The 25,848-nt window shown below is 33.1% G+C and overlaps 3 protein-coding genes across 4 annotated transcripts; 2 read left to right on the top strand and 1 right to left on the bottom strand.

Moving 5' to 3' along the window:
* The first annotated feature begins 1,846 nt into the window (after nucleotides 1-1,846).
* Nucleotides 1,847-7,095, top strand: LOC131854605 (uncharacterized). Its single transcript, XM_059205729.1, has 6 exons — nucleotides 1,847-1,996; nucleotides 2,451-2,621; nucleotides 4,108-4,242; nucleotides 4,864-5,055; nucleotides 5,917-6,050; nucleotides 6,837-7,095. Exons 1-6 carry the CDS (start codon nucleotides 1,847-1,849, stop codon nucleotides 7,093-7,095), a joined length of 1,041 nt encoding a protein of 346 aa, XP_059061712.1.
* An 831-nt stretch (nucleotides 7,096-7,926) lies between these two features.
* LOC131855261 (gamma-interferon-inducible lysosomal thiol reductase-like) lies at nucleotides 7,927-14,449 on the top strand. Of its 2 annotated transcripts, XM_059206515.1 has the most exons (7): nucleotides 7,927-7,964; nucleotides 8,894-8,925; nucleotides 9,824-9,895; nucleotides 11,323-11,454; nucleotides 12,283-12,456; nucleotides 12,948-13,088; nucleotides 14,267-14,449. In XM_059206515.1, the coding sequence occupies exons 3-7, from the start codon at nucleotides 9,890-9,892 to the stop codon at nucleotides 14,390-14,392; spliced, it is 579 nt and encodes a 192-aa protein (XP_059062498.1). In that variant the 5' UTR covers nucleotides 7,927-7,964; nucleotides 8,894-8,925; nucleotides 9,824-9,889; the 3' UTR covers nucleotides 14,393-14,449. The 2 variants fall into 2 exon arrangements, with proteins under 2 accessions (XP_059062498.1, XP_059062490.1); XM_059206507.1 differs by lacking the exons at nucleotides 7,927-7,964; nucleotides 9,824-9,895 and having other exon boundaries at nucleotides 8,771-8,925; nucleotides 14,267-14,441.
* A 680-nt stretch (nucleotides 14,450-15,129) lies between these two features.
* Nucleotides 15,130-25,210, bottom strand: LOC131855362 (CLIP domain-containing serine protease B4-like). The gene is made up of 9 exons (XM_059206624.1): nucleotides 25,024-25,210; nucleotides 21,951-22,012; nucleotides 21,469-21,560; nucleotides 20,102-20,289; nucleotides 19,438-19,546; nucleotides 18,643-18,824; nucleotides 17,528-17,628; nucleotides 16,119-16,301; nucleotides 15,130-15,306 (listed from the first exon to the last, which is right to left on the bottom strand). The coding sequence occupies exons 1-9, from the start codon at nucleotides 25,091-25,093 to the stop codon at nucleotides 15,196-15,198; spliced, it is 1,098 nt and encodes a 365-aa protein (XP_059062607.1). The 5' UTR covers nucleotides 25,094-25,210; the 3' UTR covers nucleotides 15,130-15,195.
* Nucleotides 25,211-25,848: the final 638 nt, after the last annotated feature.

Here is a 25,848-nt window from a genome sequence, read left to right as displayed (position 1 = left end):
AGTATCTCTAAGCTACATAAGCTGTTACTTACTTTCTAAGTGGGTGAAACCGCGGGCCTTATCTGGTTGTAAATATTTTTAATTACAATGCTACAGTTATGTTATTAATTGAGCAGCTCTATTTGATAAACTATCACATTATTTTAATACAACGAACAAAGCTCATATTTATTCACTATTCATTACATAATATGCAGTTTAAGTCTACCTTAATTACCACAGAATAATCATCATCATCATCATCGCAGCCCGGAAGACGTCCACTGCTGGACATAGGCCACAGAATAATAGCATTGGATATTTATTCAGTAGCCTACTGTGGTGTTTAAATAAAATAAATAATCACTATTAAATCCATTTTTCTATTCTACCGTACTGATATTGCTCAGATACGCTACCGTAATGAAGGATCCGTGGTATATATCATATTATTAAAATACCACAGTAAGATAGTTTTTCTTGTCTCTTTTGTGGTATTTTTAAGGTAGACTTAACATTTGCAGTGGTATGCATATATTTCTACGTTGTGGTACCCACAGTGTGGTATAAACGCGCGCCGTTTGTATTTATTGCAAGTCTTGTATTTTAACGTTAGTTATATAACACTTATATTGTGTTTTGATAACATTTTCAGTCATTTGTGAAAAGTAAAGGAATTTTTACCAAATCTAAAATGTATTTTATTTATTATATAAACCTTTCTCTTTATGATTACAGCCAAGTAAGTCATTTATAAATTATTTAATTTTAAAAAAGAAAATCAATATCAATGTCAGGAACACAATATACATAAGAAGTTAGAAGTTGGTTTTAGTTTCTAACTAAAACCAAATCTAATCAATAAAACGGTCTGCAAAACAATAAAGAATATAATTTTAAAACGCTACAATTTATGAGTATGGATGGATACCTAGATGGATGGATGGGTGCTTGTCGCTCTTTCACCATTGAACGGATTTTGATGAAACTTTATAACTCATAGGCTATAAATTTTATGCGGCGGATACAGCTAGTAAACAATATTTTAAACATTTCATTCATATGAAATAACAGTCAAAATAGTGCAATTGTAGTAATTCCGATAATTATTATCAATATTACTATACATAAAAAATAATAATTATATACACAGTAATTGCTTAAAGATGAACTTGTTTCTAAAAGACTTAACAAATTTATTACCAGAATTAATTCTACAAGTTTATTGGTTAGTTAGTATTGTATTTATATAAAACTAGTTCAATGTTTCAAGATATGACATAATCGTTATTAACAGCTTTATCATTCCAATCGATCACCTGAGTTACTACAGATACTAATAATATCGATCAAACAGTAAACAAGGTGTTTGAATAATTCTAGACGGGACTTTGTTGTCTCACATTATCGGTAGTATAGTAATCTATTATTGAATGAATTCTTCAATTTGACACGCAGTGCTATAAAATATCAGTGCTATAAGATTTCAGTTATATAAAAAAAAAATGTGGAATAATAGAGAATACTGGGAACTCCAAGTGTCAAGATAAGATAAACAGGGTGTAAATACCCCTCTTAGTGCAGTTAGGTTCATCATTGTTTAATTACGAAAGAATACGAAATGTAAACAAAAATTAAACTTACTCATTGCATGCTTTATATTAAGTTTTATGTGTACAATAATGTGTTACTAACAAACTTACATTATATATACTTAAGACGGAATATCTCGAATACGTACCTAATTATTAAGTGATAGTAAAAACTTTGTATCCCTTTTTACAAAAATTGCGCTGACGAATGAAATTCCCACACTTTTCCACGCGGACGAAGTTGCGGACACAATTAGTAAAAAATATATTTAAAAATGCAAGCCGAATACCAAAAGAAATTGCCAACTCCCTATTGGGATACGGTGCACGTGAATTATCCCATAAAGAAGTTTCCCAACACCGAGGAGTCCAGAGAAACCACTGCGCGACGATGGAAAGTGCAGCCCGAAATATTACATTTTGGTGTAAGTAATCAATTAATATAACTTTTTTATTTCATAAAACAGGAATAGTTAAGAACCAGGTATATAATTATCTTTTATTTCTTTTTCCAATATAGGTTTAAATATTTAATATTTAGTCTTACTAATATTATAAAAGCAGGAGTTTGTGAGTGTGAATGGATGGATGTTTGTTACTCTTTTAGGCGAAAACTAGTGAATGTGTTTAATAAAACTTTACATTGATATAGCTTATACACAAGAATAATACAAAGGTTATAAATTTTACACAACGAGTAATTAGTAATTAGTCTCTTGTAAATTTATTGAAGTTTTAGGACGTTTAGTATATGATTCTCCAAAATTTTTATGTTGTAATTTACAATAAATACACTTTATTTACTTTTTAGTTGTAAATATAAATAGTATATATCTACATAAATACTCAATTTTAATTTTTAATATTAATTCAAAACAGAGAGAACCAATTGAGGAAATGAAAGAATATTTCCGAAACTACAATGTAACGAAGGAACTGACAAGCTCACAAACAGCTAACAATTTCGGATTCAAACAGTCCGAAACGCGCAGATTTAACAAACATACGTCTTGTGTTGACAATGAATATATATATCCACCTGCTAGAAAGGTATGTATAATTTCTTCTCAACATAGCAGAAAGTATTTGTCCAAAGGCACTATAAAAAGTCGTCTGCGTAAACCTCAGTCTTACAAATTGAATGGTATCAATACCTGTGATACCATTCATGACAGTAGTGCTTGCTGTTTATGTATACATATAGGAAGCAGTTACCGGTTACCATCAGGCAGACCGTCAGATTGTTTACCGTTCCAATTACATAATATTACAGGTCTTCTAAAGTACTCCAGGTAACCCAATTGAGAGATTATTTTACCATTACAGTATGTAATATAATAAAATAAATTGTAACGCTATTTATTTATTTTATATGTGTAATAAAAATGTAAATATACATTTTAGAATATCATTTTCATGGAAGAGTTTAAACCCACAAAGTTTCAATCGTAGATACACTACTTCCCCTATTTCCACCGCAATATATTTCGTCATTCCTTGGTATATAGTAATATAAATTAGTTTATGTAATTTATCGGTGTTGATAAACAATAAATGTAACTAAACAACTTAAATAGCACATAAAACAAACGCCTGTTACTTTGGCACCAGTATGAAATATTTCCATCTTAGCTTGTGACATAAGACCAAACAGAGATTGCATCAGCCAAATTGAATGGAATATTTATATTCCTTCTAAAGAGTAACCCTTATTAGAAACTATGATATAGAACTAATAACCTTTTAATAACAAGTATATATAAAGTGTTTAGGACTCTCAACTGTTCAGGCGTCCATAGGCTACGGTAGCCGTTTACCATTAGATGGACCGTATGCTTGTTTGCCACCGTCGTATTAGGTATATAAAAAAAGAATAAATAATTTATACTAGAAAATATATGTCAAATTATAATCATGGTTCAGTAGATTACATTTATGGTTTTCCATTCATAATGAGCATTAAAAACTCATTACTCATGCCCAAGATTCTCTAGAATATAGCAGGAATGTCTTTTATAAATTCAGTGGGTATATGAAGTGCACTCCACGAGAGTACCAGAATAGCAGCCAGTAGAGAAAAATGGCAAGCTGTTGTACGGCGGATGACATCCTGTCGCTGCACTACATAATAACCACGACTGTTCTGGCAATAATGTATTGATAAAGAGAAAGAGAGAACTGATTTGTACCTAATTATGGAAATCATTAACTCGTATATGATATCTTAATAATATTATAAACGCGGAAGTTTGTAAATCTGGATAGTTGTATGGATACTTGTTGCTGTTTTAAGCAAAAATAAATGAATTTGAATGAAACTTTACAATAATATAGCTTATACATCAGAATAATACATAGAAAATAAAAACAATTATATTAAAATACTTAAATAATGTCACTGCCCTTCAAAATAAAACACAGTTTCCAAAACAAGCTGGTTGGCTACAGAATGAAGTGAATTGCGTGCAGAAAACCAAACACAGTCTCGTTTTTATATGTTTAAAAATATAAGTTGGAGAATTTTGTTTTCTTCTAGATTGAAGATAGAGTACCGCAATGTTCAGCTCAAGCAACCACAGAAATGAAACACTCCTACACGAGACCAGAAATTGCAGCTAGACTAGTAACAGATAAAGATCAGTTTAAACATCCCGCATGTATGCCTGAATCGGTAAGCTTTTTAATTTGTGATAGACAGACTGATGGGAGTTGAAAGAACTTAACCGACTACAAAAAAGTAGGAGGTTCTCAATTCAACCTATATCAAAAAAAGTTTTTTATTTACAGGGTATACTTTCAGAGTAGTCCCGTTTTTTTTTTTGATATTTTAGTAGGTTTCTTTAAAGACATTTCATTTTACCATATTCTAAATTAGTCTATTTTTTTCTTAACAAAGTAGACAGACTAAAGACTCAAGTAAGAGCTAGTAGGTAATATTCGTTATTATCAAAGTTAAAATCATATATTCACATAGGATCTTTTTAGTCTCTTGCGGACGTTAAAAAGTATCTTGAATATTGAAACCTTCAAGAAAAGAGCTTATTCCTTTTTAAAAGGCCAACAACGTACTTGCAATTACCCTGGTGTTGCGGGTGCTCATGGGCGGCGGTAATCACTTATCATCAGGTATGCCGCATGCTCGTTTTTTGTCGTTGTTTGCCTCGAAATCAACTTGGCATAATGTGTTAGAACCTCTGCAAAATCATATATTCATATAGGAGGCTAAAAAGATATGACTATCTTTTATCACAAAGTGAAAGCACTGAATAAATTTTTTTCTTCTTCATTTTAGCTCGCCTCGGAACCAACTTGGCACAAAGAGTTAGAACCTCTGGACACTACACATGACGGTTATGAGAAATACTTAGATCCGTACTTGACCACAAGCAGATTACATCACAGACCCTACACTGCTGATCAGCTGAACAGACTCTCCGCTTCGAAGGACATTGTCACATATTACACTCTCGGCGATACCACCTGGGTAAGCGGATATTCTTATATACAAATACGAAGCCGGCAAACGTTGTTTTGTCATATAAATGAATATCGCTATTTAACAATAGGTGTTCGTGGTAGAAAGGTGAAAATTTAGCAGAGTATATTTTTAATACCACACCAAGAAAAGTAAACATATTGTCTAAAATAACAAAAGTTTGGGTTGGGCCACCTTTATCACTTAGGATCTACGGTATCGGCAAGAGTGAGTGAGAAAAACCTATTTTACATTGTAAATGCAATATAAAAAGAGTTATATATAATTTCTCATTTTAACCAAATATGAGTAGGATAGACCTATAAACCGTATAAACCAAATATGAGTATATCATACATCGCTCTATCCCTTTTACCTACACATATTTCTAGGTCCATATGCTTGTGAGTAAGAAAATTTAGAGGATGACAAACTTCAAATGTTTATGAAAGCCTGGTGCAAATTAGCTCAGTTAGAACTTGTTGTGTTATATAGGCAACAACAAATATTTTCCAACTTCCTACTTTTTCTTTGCCTTGGGACTTCCTTGTTTTTATGGGACCCTGTAAATAGAATAACCGATTTTACACTAATAGATCACTGTCGCACTTGGAAGGTATATGATTCACACATAAAGGTAGTCTAACAATGAATAGTTAGTACAGTAACTATTGATTCTTAGACTACAATCAAAGAAGACGGCGGCTAGACTAAATTTTACATTTCTTAGACAAATAGGATATATTGTGAATTTTAGAGTCTTAATAGTACAAATACAATCCTTGGTAAAAAAGAATAAAGTTCCTGGTGAAAACGGTTACAATTGTCGTTGAGAAGTTATGAAGAGAAATTAAAAATCTACGTTATTAGGTCAGAACCCCTAAACCAAAAATTGAAGACTGGCGACTACCATTACGAAGACCAAAGTCAATGTACGACAGAGAGAAATTCAAGGAAGACTTAAGGGAAATACGCACACATAATCAAATACAATGGGTGCCAAGGTAAGTTACATCAAATATATCAAAAATTATAACGATACAATGATCCTAAACTCACATTACGAAACCATCTATGAGCCTCAAGGTGTTAAGCCACCATATTCAGTTTTTATAATATCATATGCTCCCTTGGTAAATAACATAAACTAAGCAATAAATTTAAGTAACATCCTGCTACTTATATATATTTTAACTTAAATTTATTGATTAGTTCATATTATATACCAATGGGAGCATATGACAGTATAATTACTGAATATGGTGGCATTCGATTTTGAAGAAAATATCTTTCATGTAAAACAAAGAAATCTTTCATGCCGTAACCTTTTTGCTTTTTTCTGCAGTAATTTGGCTGAAGTGTTGACGATATTTCTAATTAAATTCCTTGTTTACCCTAATAAAAAACCTCAAAATACTCAATAAGAAAATAATATAAATGCATCGATGCAGAGTATGTTTTGAGAGGAAAACTAACTGAATATGAATCTAGTCATGTCTATCCTAAGACAGGTTATTTCCTAAAAACCTGAACGCACCGCTGACAGGTGAGTTGGCTAACGAGAGAGTGGGCTCGTTAATCGCTAACAATTAGCAACCTGCCCATATTAATCTACCATACATTCTCCGTAGATTTCTAAATGTATACTTGAAGTTGTATCTTACAAATTGTTAATTAAATATCATTAAATGCTTATATTACTATATCAGACTATATATTTTAATCCGAAAATTCACAATTTAAAAGCTGTTTCTTCCTTCTTGTATCTGTATTCGATTCTTCGATTCCAGAACATTCCGTACTGAAGTTAGAGACAATTACACACCTCAGTCCTCGAATATTGGAGACTTGGATGACGAAGTTCGTACATACTACAAAAGACGCGTTGCCAAATTATCTACGCGATCCCATCAAGAACAGACGGCAATACAAACTGCGTACAAATCGGAGAATACTCAAATTGGATCTGACAAACCTCTGTGTAGCATTTTGGATCCTTATGTTGAGAGAAATAAGAGGTTGCAAGCTAAAATTAATCGTAACACGTGAAATGCAGGAAGAAAAGTTTTTATTATTTCATTTTCGTCCATCTCCTTTTTAACGATTCAACAGGCAAAGATCCTTAGACCATACAGCTTAGTATGCTTTTAAATTTCTTAATATTTGTACATGTAATGAGGCCAAAGATCAATTCATTTGAAAAAAGTTAATTGTAAGTTTTATTTAAGGGCAAACATGTTTTCTAATAATTAATGTTCAATAATGAAATCATGAAATGTCATAGAGCTGTTTTTAGAGGCTTTATACATACATAATTATTAACAAAATCGTCCAGACCTATGTTACTTTGAATGATATTAAAAAGACTAATATGATATACATAATACATATGGTATGTATATATACATTTTTTTGGAAATTCCAACATTACGAAGTATAATCGAAATCTAATAGACTCTATTAACCTACAATTCATAAAATTAAAACCGATTAATTACCAATAACGACCTGCATTAAGTACTGGATTTCATTTATGGAGAATATTTAGTTCTAAGTATATTATTATGAAATAGTCTTTAGGTGGTAATGAAGTAATTTAAGTAATAAAAATATTTTTGTTTCTTTTTATTTATGAGATAGTAAGAGTGTAGACAATAAAAATCAAACTTCAACCTTTTTCGTTTTTTAAATAAAAAATAAGAAAATTTCGATGTCATTAAAACAGTTGTAAAAGAAATGTTTGTAAACAAAACCAAACACAATGGTCAGTCGAATTAAATGGAAATTTTATATTTCTTGATAATAATATTGTTAATATCGTACATAATTTATCTGATACAACCGTACTGGATATTTATAATATCATTTGCAGTTGCATACACATTGTACACGCAAATTTCTATTATATTTTAAATTATGTAAGTTCGATAATTATATTTGTATTTATCTTTTCTGTATTTACAATACCATGACAGGTGTACAATTACTGTATTTAGGAATCTCTAAGTTTTTTAAACAAGCCTATCTCTTTTTTATACTACTACCGTGGCTAACAACCATACGGCCCATCCGATGGTAAACGGTTACCGTAGTCTATGGACGCCTGAGACACTAGGGGTGATACGTGCACGTTGCCGACCCTTAAGAAACCCTAATATACCCTTCTTGAAAAACCCAACGCTGTAGTCTCAGTAGTCTCGTGAGAAAATCTCGGCAAGTAGTTCATTCCACAATCTAAGTGTATGCGGGGGGAAATGGTCTGTCTTTTTTACTTTTTGATAATGTTGTTTTCCGCCTTATTGTAATTATATATGTACCACTTAATATAATATTATCTTTTGTTTCTGGACGTTCCAAGACAAAACATATATGTGTAATTGCTATAATATATTATAATATTGTATTTAACTTGTTAATTTTAATTTAATACACTATTATGCATACATAATAATTTCACGGCTATTAAAGACAATAAAACAGATGCAACAAGTGACTCTATGTTATTCTCATCTTGAGATGCTAAAAGTAACTTTGTCTAGTCTGTTTTTCAAGTAAAGAAACCTCATTTCACTTCATACGTGTAAAATAAAGGCAAGTTTAGAAGTCAGTTGAAAATGGAGAAACAAATTACTACAATCATGTGCTTCTACTCCCCACCTACTTCATTTCTATCCGCGGTACGGTAGCACCGCGCAAACACCTCACAACCATGGTGCTAGGTGTATTTACACAAATGTATTTTTAATAAACCGCGTAACATAAACACTCCTGCTAACGGCACCAATATATAGTGTGAAAAATTTTAAAATGGTGTACGTTGTGTATATAGTTTTATTATTTGTTTTAGTGGCAAACGCTACGAATATAGCTCCATACAAGGTAATAATAAATATATTTTTTTAAATTTTAATTAAATTAAAACTTTTTTTTATTTAAAGTCTATTTAACTTCGCTCCGCCCGCGACTTCGTCCGCATGGAATAGTGACCTTAGATTATTAATTTTTAATTATGTTACAAATAAAACACATACGTATAAATATCTAGCTTCAAAAATGATGATACCATAAGTACAACCCTTCATCTCCCCATTCAACCCCTTACTCTTTCTCATTAAAAAGTAGCATATGTCCTTCCTCACAATCTATACTACCCTAAAACTACTAAACCGACAGAGATTACCATCGTGTTTATAATATTAGTACGAATTATTTTTTGTAGTAATTTCAAATTATTCACTTATTTTTAATTTTCCCTCGTCGTTTCTTAACCCTCTATATTTATAAATATGTGGTTTGACAGTATTTTCAATAACATGTTATAATAGATTTAAAATATCCTTATAAATATTCACCTTCACGCTTATTTAAATAAATAACCAGCGTGTTTAAGTGACCGTGGTAATACAGATTCGAATTATGCCTACATAATGGAGAACAATAATACATATAACATATGGTCGGTCGGTCGAATTTCTATTATTGCACTTTTTTGCTTTAACTCCGCTGTTTTTTTTTTTTGTAAATTTTTATATATTCACTGCATAGCTAAATTTCTTACTAATATTATAAATTCGGAAATTTGCGAGTGCGGATGAAAGAATGGATGTTTGTTACTCTCACGTCAAAACTACGGAATGGATTTTATTGAAACTTTACAGTAATATAGATTATACATCAGAATGACACAGAGGCTATAAATTTTATGCGAGTGCAACCGTGCCTATAGATAGTCGTCACTATAACTTTTCATAGTAATCTAAATATATATAACTCAAAGGTGACTGACGTAGTGATCTATCAACGCACAGCCCAAATCACTAGACGGATCGGGCTAAAATTTGGCATGCAGGTACATGTTATGACGTAGGCATCCGCTAAGAAAGGATTTTGATTAATTCTACTCCCAAAGGGATAAAATAGGGGATGAAAGTTTTTATGAAACTTTGTCAATTTTAAACCGATCGGGCTGAAACTTTGCATGCATAAAGCTACTATGACGTAGGCATCCCCTAATAAAGGATTTTGATAAATTCCACCCCTAAGGGGATAAATTAACGCGAGCGAAGCCGCGGGCAAAAGCTAGTTTTAAAATAATTTTCACTGTTAATTTTTAATAAAAAAGAATTCTGTTCTCATGTACTACTAGACCACCGATGTTATTCGATGTATTGATATATTTTAGTTTTTATTATTTAAAAAAGTACTTTCCTTTTGAAGCCGATAATAACAAATCTGTTTGTCTCATCGGTTTACTAGAAGTACGACTGAAACGATAACAACTTTCACTGCTCTACTTCAAGTAGCACGACCTCGCATATCTAGTTATAAATACAACTTGTGCGATATGCTTATAGTTGATATAGTTGTTTGTTTATCCATCGATTTGTACAGTTGGAGAATATCATGACCTAGTGATTTGGTACCAGACTCGTAGATTTAAGGTCAAATCTGATCGACACCAAAAATTTTCGTAATTCTTTTTATATGTCTGACTAACTCTGCGACGATGGTAACACGACAATAAATGAATCCATGAGAATGCAATAGCTACTTGTCTATAATTTAATCAAATATTGTTAGCGAAATATAGCCAGATAAGATGTTACAGTTACTATAACATGAAACATTGATTATGTTTCAAATCACATCAAGATTAATTTATTCATGTAGGACATTTTTTTGTACCGACCAGTTTAGTATGCAGATACAATAGACAATAACTGGCAAGCAACTCAAAGGAATTTCTTTTTTTTAAAGCTAGTTTGTCTAAGGGCCTGGTCTACACTGTCTTCGGTCGGGCTAACGACGCCGTAGTGGGGGAAAGGAGATTGTTAGTAATGTGGATAGTTGACTCTAGCAATAGACAGCAATGTACCATATCAGATTAACCTCAACGCGGTTTCCCTGGAAACCATCGTGATAAATTCCTGATGAATATGTCACGATGGGCTAACTGACCGGAGCTCGTACTCATCTTATCATCCTCCACTGGTGCCCCGCAAGCGTACACCGTTAGCACTGGAAGGTACACCATTCCATTTTCGTCCATAAAAAAAAATGTCGCCTATGTGTTTTGGAGGGATCCTACAATCTTATAAACGCCGCCGAAGTAGCGGTAGTATGTTAACACCATCTCGTGGCTTCGGCAATGATGCTCGTAGATACACCGTGTATCTACCTACCGTGAACCTAAAAACGACGGGGCACACTTTGAATATTTTTCCACGTGGAAACAAGAAATGAACAGGTGTATTGTATATAGTTGTTTACTTTCAGCCTTATGTATCCGTCTATTATGAAAGCAAATGTCCAGACAGCAGAGCGTTTATACTTCATCAACTTCAGCCAGCAATAAAACTCCTTCATAAGCGAATCACTCTCAATTTAATTCCATTCGGAAAAGCGCGCGTAAGTATATAAATATTTATATAATATTATAATTATTTATAGGATAAATATTTTTTAAGTATAAATATAAATAGAAATACATAATCTTTATTCAAATAAACTTAATATAAATATAATACTTTTGAATAGTCATGTAATATTTTATTGATTCTACCTTCCGAGTGAGCAGACTCATCACAAGAAGAACTAGAAAATATATTTAAAAGTTACTTTGTCTGTCTGTCTTATACTTTTGCACATTGAAATGAAATTTAATATGAAGATAGGTAATATCAACACGACGGATATAAGCTAAAAAATTAAAGCAGTCTAATAGACTGTAACAGCTAAATTATGATAAAAGTTGCGAGTTAGAACTCGCTAGAGCGACAACAAAAAATATTCGTCTAATTATATTTCTGACTTACTCTCCAGCGATAGCATAGACAATAGACAAAAATATAGTCATTGACGATGAAATGTTATGTTTAATTGCCGATTTTCATTGCTCGTTTGTGATGCTATTGATGTTTACAAGCGATATTTTTAATTTCCTTCTGGCGAGCCGTCAGCCTGTTTGTTTCCAGTTACTAAAAAATCTTATTTACCTTTTAATTCAACTTCAAATTCAATATATATTTATTCATGTAGATCCATTATAGACACTTTGACAAGTCTAATTATAATTAATTTACGGTGTATATATATAGGATAGTGTAATAATTACACTATTACTTAGAGGTTATCTTAACGTAATAGCTTACAATGTCTTAAATCTATGGTGGTTTAATTACAATTACCATATAATATTTTTATCGATTAATGTCTTAAATCTATGTTAAATTACAGAGTATTAATAATGGTTATGACGGATTCGAATGCCAACACGGTCCTGCAGAATGCCTCGGCAATGTAGTGCAGGAGTGCGCTTTGGACGTCATAAAGGAACGCACTGATCTCGAGAAAACTGCGTACGTCGCTTGTGAGATGAAATCTCTAGCCGGCGCTCAGGGCAGTCTTGAGGTAATATAGGTTTTCCATAATTTACCATAAATTCTTTATGACATTTTTTAATACTCTAGGTAATGAGCTTCCTGAAATATATTTTTATTATGATGACTGGCATATAGTACGCATATATATACATATATAGCATTTAGAATATTCTAGCATATTATGGTAGTTTGTACACTCAAAATCCTTTCTTTTATAGATTAATAACTGTCACTTTTTATTCATGCTCATTCTAGCATTATTAAAATTAAATTTATTAAGTTCCAAAGTTTGCAACTGCAGAAATATTCTAAATGTTTGATTCGAACTTGATGATACTTTTTCCAATTATATAGAATACTAGCTGACCCCGCAAAATATTTTCATAAAAATCGGTCAAGCCTTTTCGAAGGAGTGTGGTAACTAACATCGTGACAAGAGAATTTTATATATAAGATTAGTTTTGTCATGACTTCTATTTTGCTTTTTTGATATAATAAAATATATTTAATGTTTTTTAGTGCGTAGAGAAAGCGAACATTCCTTCCAATTCGGTGATCGAGTGCCTATCGTCTGATAAGGGCACATCGCTGCAGCTTCACTCCGAGTACCTCACCAAGATAGTCAGTCCACAATTTGTGCCTACAGTCACCATTGATGGGGTAAATATTTTTTTTCGGAACAAAAGACCCTAAACTTTACAACTGTCACATATGGGCGTAAAATGTACCATGTCAGGTTGAACTCTACGCAGTTCCCCCTGGAAACCATCGTGATAAATTCCGGGTTTATGTATCAAGATGGGCTAACTCATCTCAACATCCTGCACTGGTGCCCCGTCAATTTATAATATTAGCGTAGGCTAATGCATTCCATCATCATCCATTAAAAAAAAGCTGCCATCTATGTACCCTCATAGGAGACTGCTAGTAATGTGGACAAATAACTCCATTGCTAGCAATATACCATGTCAGGTTGACCTCCACGTAGTTCCAAGGGCAAACCATCGTGGTAAATTCCTGGTGCATTTATCATGATGAGCTATTTGACCAGAAACCCACTTGATAAATTCTTGGTGAATTTCTCACGATGGCCAAGGAGGAGATTCTATCTATCCTATCTAACCTGACCTCTCACACTCATTTTATCACTCTCCACTGGTATTCCGCTCGTGCATACCGTTACTGCACTCTGATGCATCATTCCATTATCATCCATTAAAAAAAATCACCTATGTGGAAAAGAGATTCTGCAATCGAAACACAGGTTTTAAAGCAAGCTGCTTGGCGGCTGAAATAGGTAAGACTGAGGTACCCACTCAGACGATACAGTCTAGACATACCTGGTGAAATATGGCATTAAAATTACAGGAGGGAATAGATTAATTAACATTACATTGTAAGTTAACGGCCTCGTTGGTTTAGCGGTATAGCGCGTTTTACTTCCGATGGTCGCGGGTTCGATTCGTCGCAACTTACAAACAGTTGTATTAATGACTGTCTTTTCGTTTCGGTTTGGGTGTTTCCTATGTAAGTTATGTATGTATTTACTAAAAAATGTATTTAAGTATTGGACGGGGTTATTTCTATGTACAACTTGAATGTATTTACAAAAAAAATATCTATGTATTTATATCAGTTGTCTAATACGCAATACAAGCTCTACTTTGTTTGAGTCTAGATAGCGCTGTGAGAATTGTCAAGAACATTTATTATGAAGTAGAAGTAATGTTTTATGGAACTCCCGACCATCATATATAAGGCTGTGTGCTAAACCGCTAGACCACCGAGGCCGTCGATTTTTTTAAACCAAATATAATTTCTTTTCTTTAATATTGCAGATGTTCAATCAACAAATACAGGATTCATCTCAAGAGGACCTCATCGATACGTTATGCTCAATATTACAAGAAACGAAAGAATGCGCGCAGTACCACAACTTGATGGCAATGAAATATATACTCTAATCATAAATACATTAAATTAAATTTCTATTAAGCGTTTTTTATTTATATCCGTGAGAGCGTATATTGTTTTTTATAATATTTGTGATAAAAATTGGTAGAAAAGTTCCGTTTTTATGAATGAATCAGATTACATTTTAGGTTTGTCAGTTATATTTTTATATTTTACATTACACATTGCTTCTAGCGATAAGACCGCCTTTTGTACTTCCATATCTCTTTTCTGTATAATTCTTATGTATTAATTCTATTGGTGCAATAAAGAGTTTATAAATAAATAAATAAATAAAATTTTACACTACCTAACTCGCGTAACTTCTGCATCATACTTACTTCAAAATGAACATTATATTTCGCCCAATTTACATGTATTTTAAAATTATAGCGTATGTGTGATTCTGATATATAGCTGTGGCCGCGATTTCACCCGAGTTACATTTTAATATAAAATATAGCCTATATGTTATTCTCATGTATAAGCTATATTACTGTGAAGTTTCATCAAGAACCATTAAGTAGTTTTAGCGTGAAAAAGTAATAAACATCCATACTCATAACCTATCGCGTTTATAATATTAATTAATAAGATTAGTGTAGTATATATAGTCTTTGATTTAATTTATCTATAACATTTGTTGCTATAAATAATAGATGTTTATGACCTACTCTGTGCATTTGCAGAGTCTGTATTTTAAAAATGGCGGGTACGGCGAAATTAAATGTGTAACACGAATTAGGTTTTTATTTAAATATACAGTACAATTAGATATATGTATATTAAGACTATTATGTTTTGTTTAATACAATTAGGATGGTGAATTCTCAACTATCCACCGATGGTAGTGAGCTACGTTGGTGTACACACTGGGTACTCCCTCGCTGCCGCAGTTTTCTGAGCCAAAAGACACGATTCCTACCTGGAAGTTAGGGTAATGATTTATAATTTACTAGATGTTAGATAGATAGATAGATAAAATATTTATTCAAATGACGGCATCGAATACTAAGGCATTTTAGTTTAATAGTTTCACTGTTATCTGCTTACTACAAAAGAGATGCTTGAACGCAGAATTAATATCTAAAAAGAAGTCGAAGTGTAAACGAACTCAGATTCGCAAATAATAATGATTTTATAAAAATAATATTAACGATCTCGGTGGTCTAGCGGTTTAGCTTTACTACTGATTGTCGCGGGTTCGATTCCTCGCTCGGCACAAACTTTGTAATCATAATAATAATAATAATAATCTCAGGACAATTAACACAGCGCCATCTAGACCCAAGTTAAGCTAGCTAAAGCTTGTGTTATGGGTACTAGATAACTGATACATATACATAGATATTTTTTTTTGTAAATACATACATATTATACATAGAAAACACCCAGACCGATACAAACAATCATACTCATTAATACAAATGTTTGTGCCGTGCGAGGAATCGAACCCGCGACCATCGGTCGTAAAGCGGTGTGCTAGACCGCTAGACCACCGAGGTCGTCCATTCATGAGTATGATTGTTTGTATCTGTCTGGTTGTTTTCTATGTACATATATTATGTATGTATTTACAAAAAAATATGTCTATGTATTTATATATATTTATATATATCACTTACCATAACACAAGCTCTTTAGCTTAGGGGTAGATAGCTCTGTGTGAATTCCCCTAAGATATTATTATTATTAGAGTAGTATTTTTTAATAGCAATGTAAGAAATACTTCCTCACCTGAAAATACTGTCCGTCCCGATTCAGCAAAAGCGGTGCGCCTCCAAACCCTGAACAAGCATCCCTGCCTTCTTCCCCACCAGCACAGAGCTGACCCTCATGTACAGGTACGGAATCCCCGAAGATGCGTTCACAGGTTTCCAGGGTGACCAGGGGAACGTTTAACAGTTGCTGGCGACTCACCTATCATACATATAAATCAATATATTTATTCAGGTAAGTCTATTTGCAGACACTAATGCTAAGTCTTGGCCTCGGTGGTCTAACGGTCTAGTACTGCCATACTAGTTTTTTTAAGGGATTATTATGGCATCGTGCACTCGTTTTCTTGAAGGTTTCAATATCGTATCGGTTCGTGAATACCATTGCTGGAAGGTGATTCCACAATGTGGTTGTGCGGGGCAAAAAGTTTCAAGAAAACCGTACTGAAACCTCCACGCGGTTCCCCTGGAAACCATCGTGATAAATTCTTGGTGAATTTGTCACGATGGGTTAAATGACCTGATCTAATGTTCATCCTATCATCCTCCACCATTCCATTATCATACTCTAAAAAAAATGGTATACGTTGGCAGGGCACCAGTGCAGGATCATAAGAGTATCAGGTCAGGTCATTTAGTATACAGGTGATGGCTACCACTTACCATCAGGTGGACCATGAGCCTGTACGCCTAGTCCAATTACATTAAAAATAAACATGAAGGTTTATTAAGACCACCAGACCTCCGTCGAAAGCCTCGGTGGTCTAGTGCTTTAGCACACCTCTTTACTTCCGATGGTCGCAGGTTCGATTCTCGCACGGTGCAAACACTTGTATGATTGTACCGGTCTGGGTGTTTTCTGTGTATATTCTATAGTTATTTTATATAAAAAAAAGTGTCTAAGTATCTATATCAGTTGTTTAGTACCTATAACACAATCTCTGCTTATCGTGGGACTAGATGGCGCTGTGTTAATTGTCCGGAGTTATTTATTTAACTATATTTATCGTGGCAAATTCACCAGGAATTTATTAAGATGGGTAACAGTTACTACAGCTGCTTGGGACTAGAGTACCTCAGTGGTCTAGCAGTTTAGCACACTGTTTTACTTCTGATGGTTCCGGATTGTGCTTATAGCTTGGGACAAGACAGCGCTGTGTGAATTGTCCAAGGTTATTATAATCATTAATTACATAAAAAAAACATAAAAATCTGTATGTACATCATTACATAGTATAAAACAAAGTCGCTGTGGCTGTTTGTCCCTATGTATGCTTAAATCTTTAAAACTACGCAACGGATTTTGAAGCGGTTCTTTTAATTTTGCGATTGCGTGATTCTAGAGGAAGGTTTATATGTATAATACATGTACCCCCGTGCGAAGCCGGGGTGAGTAGCTAGTAATGATACTAATTATTTTAATCATACCGCGTTGTTTTGCCCCGACAGTTTCCCCCAGCCAACCAGCGCCGCGCGTTCATTAATAACAATTTCCGTCCTATCGTTGAGGCACACCGGCGCTGCGGTCACTGAAAATTGTGATTTCAATCAATGTCATTAGAATAGATTACATCTGTGACATGAGTGTGACACTGTCACAGTCAAGGACGCGGGAAAAGGTAATGGACATGCGGAAGTGTACGACAGTGAGACGAGTGTGGTATGTGACATTGACATGTGAAAAATACGTAATTGTTTGTTAACAAAATTACGGTAAATAATTAGGAAATCTGATTACTTTAAACCAGGGGTTTCCAGACTTTTTTTCTTATAATCAACTTTCAAAATTGCAATTTTAAATGTAACTGCAGAGAGTCCACCGGAGTTGGCTGGCTCCGGTGGACTCCCTACAGTTACATTCCCAAGGGAGGCGATAGTTAGTAATGTGTTTTAATAACCCCATTCCTAGCTACATACCATGTCAGGTTGAAAAAAGTATATACTGTATACTTACATATGCATTTCGTTATTTCGGGTTTTAGATATTTATTCTCATTAAGAATTACAAATAATTCACTTAACATGAGAACTAAAATTATAAACTTATGCAAAATTAAATATTAGTTGAAATATAAAAGAAAGTGTATACATATAATGCAGACGGTAGCAAAAGTAAAAAAATCTAAGCAGCGACTACCCGCATAAATGATGACATTTATTGGTTGGTTATTTCGTGTATTTCTAACAATTATATGACATTTTATACCTATACAAGGTTTTGTGTCTCATGATATTCACACTTTATACTTTAACATAACGGTAAATTAGAAAAAAATAGTTGTACAAAGCTTAGTCGCCCAGATACTATCTTATTGAGAGTATATTATTTATACGTTATGAAATATTTATGAAAAATCACGGGATTTTAACAAGTTTTATTTATTTTTATTGAATTCCTGATATTTGGTACACTACTAGCCGACCCCGCAAATTATGTTTCGGCTCAAAATTATATAACGTGTCAAAGTTCAATAACAAAATTAAAACAAAAAAGCGAAATATTTACTGCTTTTTGATATAACACTTCAATTTTTTTCTGTTACCTGAATATTTGATTTCCTCTTTAAGCACGACCAGCGCTATATCGTGTCGGAATATCTTCTTCTCATACCCTGGATGGACGATCACGTTATCCACTTTGATGGCCTGTGTGGGGGGCGCGCAGAAGAATTCACTGCAGTCAGGACTCCGCCCCGTATCCCATTCACCCACTACTATTGTTGATCTGAATTTGAAAAAAGATACGATCTTCTTAGCATTTGTTTTTCTTCATGGATGATAATGGAATGGTGCACCCGCCTGCGTTAACGGCTTACGCTGGCGGGGCACCAGTGGAGGATGATGAGATGTATATAAGGTCAGGTCAGTTAGCCCATCGTGACCAAATTAAAAATTTATCATTTGGGGGTTTGTCTGGAGAAGCAATGTTTAGTTTAGAGCCGCACCATTCAGCCCCACTTGCGTTACAATAGCCCTCCATATAAGCGTATCGTAGAATGGTCAACCTAACCTCAAAGATGTTGCTAGCAATAGAATCATCAGTCCACATTACTAACAATCGACTTCTCCCCACTTCTCAATTATTATACAGATTCGTCATATGGTAGCCAGGTCCATAGTCTGGCTGAGAGGGAAACTCCTCACGGTTCCCGGGACTTGTGACCCCGGTGTCGGTTTATGGGGACTCTTTAATCACCTACGTCAACATTCACCTTAAACGCGTGTGTTTCCTTCCTTCATGTGATATATATCACATAGTAGCTGAGCCCGCGGTTTCACCATTTCCCTAAACGATTTTTTTTTAATTAACAAAAGTTTTTAGTTTAAATAAAACTTACAATTTATACCCCTCAGGTTTGGCCAAAGCACAATGGGCTGCAGTCAACACCACTCTCTTCGAGATGATCGAGCCACTGCAAGCGAATCGTACATTACCCGACTCTTTATCTTAAAAAAAAACAAAAAAAATTCACATAAGTTATTTTTGGTAAATATTTTTTTTGCTGTGTTATTATAATATTATCCTTACTTCTTTACTAATATTATAAATGCGAAAGTAACTCTGTCTGTCTGTCTGTCTGTCTCGCTTTCACGCCAAAACTTCTGAATAGTCTAGAATCCGAGGACATAGGGTACTTTTTAATGTTAAAAAAGGGCTGTAAGGAGTTGAAAGTGGAGATGCAAGGATATCTTATGCAGTTGAAAATATATAAACGCGTTGTATATGTAATTTGTATAGGTAGCCCCACAACTGATTATTGTCAATCTGTCGTCTCCTTAAATTAAAATATATACATTTACAAACTAATTATAATACATATATACTACACTTAAGCGTCGAAACCAAGTATGTGCAATGAGTGTGTGCGTGTGTGTTTATGTGTGTGTGTATGTATGTATTTATTGTGTGCCTTTTCATTTATGTAACTGGTGTTATGTCATTTTCATCTATTTCCAGGAATTTTTGGACTGTTCTACAGCGTTTTGTGATTATTAACTTACGAGTGAATCCAACCCTGGCGACCCAGGGATGAGCACCAATACCAGTATAGTTGACAGCTTTGACCATACTCTGGCCGCATCTGTCGGTGCCGTCCTGGTATATCCTGCTGCAGTCACATGAAGGGCAGCATACGTAGTCCTCATTGTTGGCGTGACCACAGGTCAACTCGTTCAAGCGATGGAAATACCTGCAGATTTATTTGTAATTTGAAAACATGAACTAACTTGATATATATACTAGCTACCCGCCCCGGCTACGCATGGGTGTACCTACATGTAATCTTATATGTAAAATTCTCGTGTCACAGTTTTCGTTCCCATACTCCTCCGAAACGGCTTGACGGATTCTCATGAAATTTTGTGAGCGTATTGAGCAGGTCTGAGAATCGGCCAACATCTATTTTTCATCTCCCTAAATGTTAGCACTCCTAATTTTTTATTTTTATTTTAAGGCAAAACAACGTATATATGTGTATAACAAGTAGTATACATATAAACCTTTCTCTTGAATCTCTCTCTGCTGCTAAAAACTGCATTAAAATCCGTTGCATAGTTTAAAAGATCTACGGGGATAGACAGCGGAAGCGACTTTATTTTATACTAAAATTAACATTATATTTGTTTATGTTAATTGAAATGACAAATAAGCTGACTGCTTTCTTGATGGTAAGTAAGGCCTGGGTGATTTCTATGTATATTATTTAAATATTACAAAAAAATGTAATTAAGTACTTCTAGTACAGTTCAATTGTCTAGTACACATAATATGGAGGAAAAGGGGTATGTTACCATGAACTGATGATCCCATTCTAGCAATGTTGTACCAGGTTTACTTCCACGCACTTCCCCATGGAAACCATCGTGATGAATTCTTGGTGAATTTGCCACTATGGCCCAACAGACCTGACCTCATGTTCATCTTGTCATCCTCCACTGGTGCCCCGCCAGAGTACACCGAGAGCGCAGGCGGGTGCATTATTCCATTGTTATTAATTAAGAAAAAAGGTACACATGGCCAAGGCCACAAGGCTCTGCAAATCTTGTGACTAGATCGTGCGGATTGTCCAAGATAAATAAAAAAAGCTTTTTTGGTTGTTTGATACAATTTATAACATTTGTGAGTTTGATCTTAATAGAATGACGAGTTGATTTGGTACGATGAAGTGTCATCTTAATATCAAGCAACAGTAGAAGTATTAATAAGCCTTAAAATATATTACCTACACCTCTCAACCAACTTTTTTTTCTTATAAAACTACTACTGCCGATAGTAGTTTTTAAGTGTAATTTAATTAAAAACAGGTCAAATATTAATTAAATAAAAGAAATTGAGAATATTAATTAAATAAAAGAGATTGAATCCTTACTTGTCTGATGAAAAACATGAAAAGTCCAGTAAATCTTCTAGCATAGGACATGAACTTATTGGTTTACATTGCGTATTTGGCGGACAGGGACCCTGAAAATGTAAAAAAAACATATGTAGATATATATCACAGACATTCAGCAATTTGTCTTGTTTATTGCTATTTTGTTAAAAAATTGCTACCATTTAGGTTTGCGTGCAGGATTAAGTGTATAATATTTATTTATTTATGGTATGGTACAAATATATGTGAATCAGTATATCCTCGAAATATGAGGTGAAACCCTGCTCCCTACGAAAAAAATTCTGTACTTTGGGATAAGCAGTGGACATTTCCACATACTAAATTTTACCCTTATATTTATGATTGAGTAGTAAAAACTTAATACATTTGCTATTTTAAACTCTAATATAATATACAAATATATATAATATTTATGATTAAGTTTATAGATACATATATACATACATTTAGGTACTTACTTTAACATTGTCATAATCGTCGTTATTATTTCTCTCAGCAAATCCCATACTTAATGACACACCTAGAATTATAACAGAATATTTAACGCTAAAGAAATGCAACAAATGTGTACATTATAAAAAATAATAATTTAAAAACAACATATCAAAACATTCGGAAAACTATTTATCTAATAAAAACCATATATATATCCTAATATATAATCTACTCTAGCTCCTATAAATTATAAGGGTTAACTTCACAAGATCGCATTAACGAAGTATAAAAACATAGAAAGATATTCATTTTTTTAGACTCTGTTGCATAAAACTAATAAAAATTAATGTCTGTCTTTTTGTGACATGTCATGTCATGATGTCATGATATTGTTTACAATTTCTGACGGCCAGCAATTTAGTACTCCGCCACACTTCCGATGGTCGCGGCTTCGATTCCTTGAACGGTATAAAAATTTATATTATACAAACAAATGATTGTTTGTATACACTCAATCATACTTATGTAATAATTACATAAAAGTAAGTAAAGTAAATATTACATAAAAGTTAACATGAATAAAAATTATTATACATACATAAAAATATATACTTAATTTATATATAGATAAAAAATACCCAGACCTATAGGTCCGCGTTTATTTTTTATGGCTCCCTCCCAAATTCAATGTATTCACAAACTTCCTTGACGCCTTATTATTAAGTCATGAAGACTAAAAGCATAGCAAATAAAAACCAACTCATTTTCCCATTTAAATAAATATCTGTGTAGAACAATAAACTTTGAAATAATATTTATTAATTATTTTGTTCTATGGCTCACAATTGTAAACATGTCGGACTTAATGTCTGATGGCATTCTCTACCAGTCAACCGTCGCGCTAATCAGAGATCACGAAATATTATATAAAATATACCAACATAAAATATATAATTACATAAATAAGCAAAATATATAAGCTCATGGGTTATATACAAATTGATATACTATACAGATATATAATAATAAATGTGCAATAACATATTGCACGTAAATTACCGTCTGTGACCTTCAATATGGAGATATGATCATCTAGTTCAGGATACAAATCGAGGCTACGGGCTTATTGTGTCGCGTAATTATTGGATCACTATAGTGCTTGCGTTTCCATGTTCATTTTTTATTACGACATGTATATGGACATTATGAACCACTTTCTGTATATGTATTACGTTTTGTATGTACCATAAATGAAATAGCAAATATTCTGATGGAAAGTGTAATCATCGCCTATAGACAAAAACTTTTTTTTTACGGTAAAATGAAATGGTATAGTTCAGCCGCCTGTGTTATTTCGCCTGCGCTCTCAGTTTACGCTGGCGGGGCACTAGTGGAGGATTATAAGATGAGCATGAGGTCAGGTTAATTAGCCCATCGTGACAAATTCACCAGGGAATTATCATGAACTATCTAGGGGGAACCGTGGAGGTCAACCTGACATGGTGCATTGCTAGTAATAGGGTCTTGAGTCCACATTACTAACAGTCCCCATCCCCCCTCCGATTATATTCTGTAATCATCATCATCATCATCATCATCATCATCTGCTTCTTCCTTATCCCATTTATTTGGGGTCGGCGTAACATGTTTTTCTCTTCCATTCATCCCTGTTTGCAGTCACCTTGTTATTTACTTCCTTTCTCACCATATCATCTTTCACACAGTCCATCCATCTCTTTTTCGGTCTTCCTTCCTCCCATATTCTGTAACATTGTAATATTAATCTGAGTAACTATTAGCATAGGTAAGGACATAATAATTTTTATTTAGTTGGTTCAGCAATTATATTCGAGAACGAGTGCTGCTTGTAGGGAGTGATTTGCTCATCAAAGATAGCTAGAGTAAAGAAATAAATCAGTAATGGTTATCAAACTATAACTAATTCATTTTGTTACCCAATTACTTGTTATATACTTTTGTCAACCTTACTGTTTGGCAGTTTGCATTCTGTATTAGATCTTAAAAATGTAATGATGAACAATGACGATCTTTAATTAAAAGAGCAACACGCAAGTTTCTTGCTCATTCTTGTTGAATGAGCAAGATATAATAAAAAATATGTTCAAAAGTGCTTATATAAGTTTATTTTAATAAAGTTTATTTCTATTTCTTCATGCAGGAACACAGGTTTGTAAAACATGTTACGTATCAGTAGAAATATGTATACCTAGGTACTTTGTACTCACTATATAATGCAATACATGACGTCTCCAGGGACTCATTTAAAAATAAGATAGACGAAGAGCTACCTCTATATACTCCATGTTGGATAACAAATAATTTTTTAATTTTGTAATCATAATTTTAAAAATTATTTGTTATAATAATCTTACTAATACCAATCGCGAAAGTTTATGCATGTTTGTTACTCTTTCATGCAAACACTACTGAACAGATTTTGAAGAAACTTTGCAGTAATATAGCTTGTGCTATCCTGATAGCCCAAGCTATAAATTATAAATATATTATGTTAATTGGACGAAATATAATAATAAATATCAATTAAGTGTCATACAGATGAAGTTGCTAACCTATTATAAATCACTGTGGAATTACAGATACATTTTAATTACATACGAATTTTTTCTCCCAAACCCTCGATACCTCCCACTCATCAGGTACATCAGATACCTTCGCTTCACTCTGTATCTTATGAATTATAAAGAATGTTGTAATTTATTATTAATGCTTCAATCATATATATGAAAGGTTATTGGGATTTTATTCTAATATCTCGCTTTATATTAGTACTAAAGGACCCGGCAGATGACTTTCTGAGATGATTTTCTATTCTGTTGTGTTTTTGTTTATATATCTAGTATTCTTGTAACACATTAGAATAATTGAAATATACACATTGAAATATACAGTAATATAAAATTTCATTAAATTCTGTCCAGCCGTTTAGGAGGAGGTGACAAACACATAGAGAAAATTATTTATACAGTACTTAACAGATGTGGCTTGAACATAGACATCTTTAATTAAATTGGTTAACATACATTAAAAAAAATGCTTTATAAAAAAAACACTTACTCCCAAATTGAGCGTTGACGGTCCATTCAATAATACACAAGCTGACAAAAACAAACGCATTCGGATTCATATTTAATAACTTATTCACTGGTAACAAGGCACTAATTCACATAACTAGTAATTTAGTTTTAAGTTTTGGCAAGCTATCTATGTATATCACGAATAAATCATTGGAGGTTGCGCCGGCGCAGGGTCCACAACAAAAGTGATACGGTACAAAGCCTCTTTTTCGTCAGATGTGATTAAGAGATACACAACCTTTGGTACATTATAAATACATTAACTTTAATTAAATATAAATAAATTCTTAAACATGTATTTTAATTTTTCAGCAAAATTGACGCTCTAATTGAGATAGCCATTTTATATTTTATTTTTTCAAATAATTCCTATATAGTCATTTTTATATGGTATTTGAAAATTAATTTATTATATTATGTTAACGATACAATAAATTATTAATCATTGTAATTTTTATGTCTATTGTCATTTAATGATTTAAAACAATATTGCATGTCTACTTTTCTAATGTCTATTTTATTTTACAATAAGTAATATTTATTAATATTTACAATAAGTAAAGTAGGGATGCACATAAATCTAAAATATTTAATAAATCACCTTATTTAAAATAACATCTAAATATTCTAATGTTTGTTTTAGTTAAGTTTTATAAAGTCTTAAAATACTTTTGTAATATATTTAATATTTATTGACCATAATAAATTGATACATGTTACAAATTGTTGCGGACCCCTTAGTGGCTTAGTGTGAATCACCGCTACAAACATTTGCCTCACATCGGTGCAAACGTTTACAACTGTT

The sequence above is a fragment of the Achroia grisella genome, unplaced genomic scaffold (genome assembly GCF_030625045.1).
Source record: "Achroia grisella isolate CSIRO2021 unplaced genomic scaffold, CSIRO_AGI_Agris_v1 utg1062, whole genome shotgun sequence".
Classification (NCBI taxonomy): Eukaryota; Metazoa; Arthropoda; class Insecta; order Lepidoptera; family Pyralidae; genus Achroia; species Achroia grisella.
The sequence above is the reverse complement of the archived record's forward strand: the minus strand, read 5'-3'. Positions and strand labels throughout refer to the sequence as shown.

Excerpts from the sequence above, each read along its gene's own strand:
- LOC131855261 (XM_059206507.1), top strand. The coding sequence starts at position 8,854 with ATGGTGTACGTTGTGTATATAGTTTTATTATTTGTTTTAGTGGCAAAC. Across the intron at positions 11,455-12,282 it reads TTCCATTCGGAAAAGCGCGC|AGTATTAATAATGGTTATGA; the intron begins GTAAGTATATAA and ends GTTAAATTACAG. Across the intron at positions 12,457-12,947 it reads GCGCTCAGGGCAGTCTTGAG|TGCGTAGAGAAAGCGAACAT; the intron begins GTAATATAGGTT and ends AATGTTTTTTAG.
- LOC131855362 (XM_059206624.1), bottom strand. The coding sequence starts at position 25,093 with ATGAATCCGAATGCGTTTGTTTTTGTCAGCTTGTGTATTATTGAATGG. Across the intron at positions 22,013-25,023 it reads CGTCAACGCTCAATTTGGGA|GTGTGTCATTAAGTATGGGA; the intron begins GTAAGTGTTTTT and ends TTATAATTCTAG. Across the intron at positions 20,290-21,468 it reads TCATGTTTTTCATCAGACAA|GTATTTCCATCGCTTGAACG; the intron begins GTAAGGATTCAA and ends ATAAATCTGCAG.
- LOC131854605 (XM_059205729.1), top strand. The coding sequence starts at position 1,847 with ATGCAAGCCGAATACCAAAAGAAATTGCCAACTCCCTATTGGGATACG. Across the intron at positions 2,622-4,107 it reads TATATCCACCTGCTAGAAAG|ATTGAAGATAGAGTACCGCA; the intron begins GTATGTATAATT and ends GTTTTCTTCTAG. Across the intron at positions 4,243-4,863 it reads CCGCATGTATGCCTGAATCG|CTCGCCTCGGAACCAACTTG; the intron begins GTAAGCTTTTTA and ends TCTTCATTTTAG.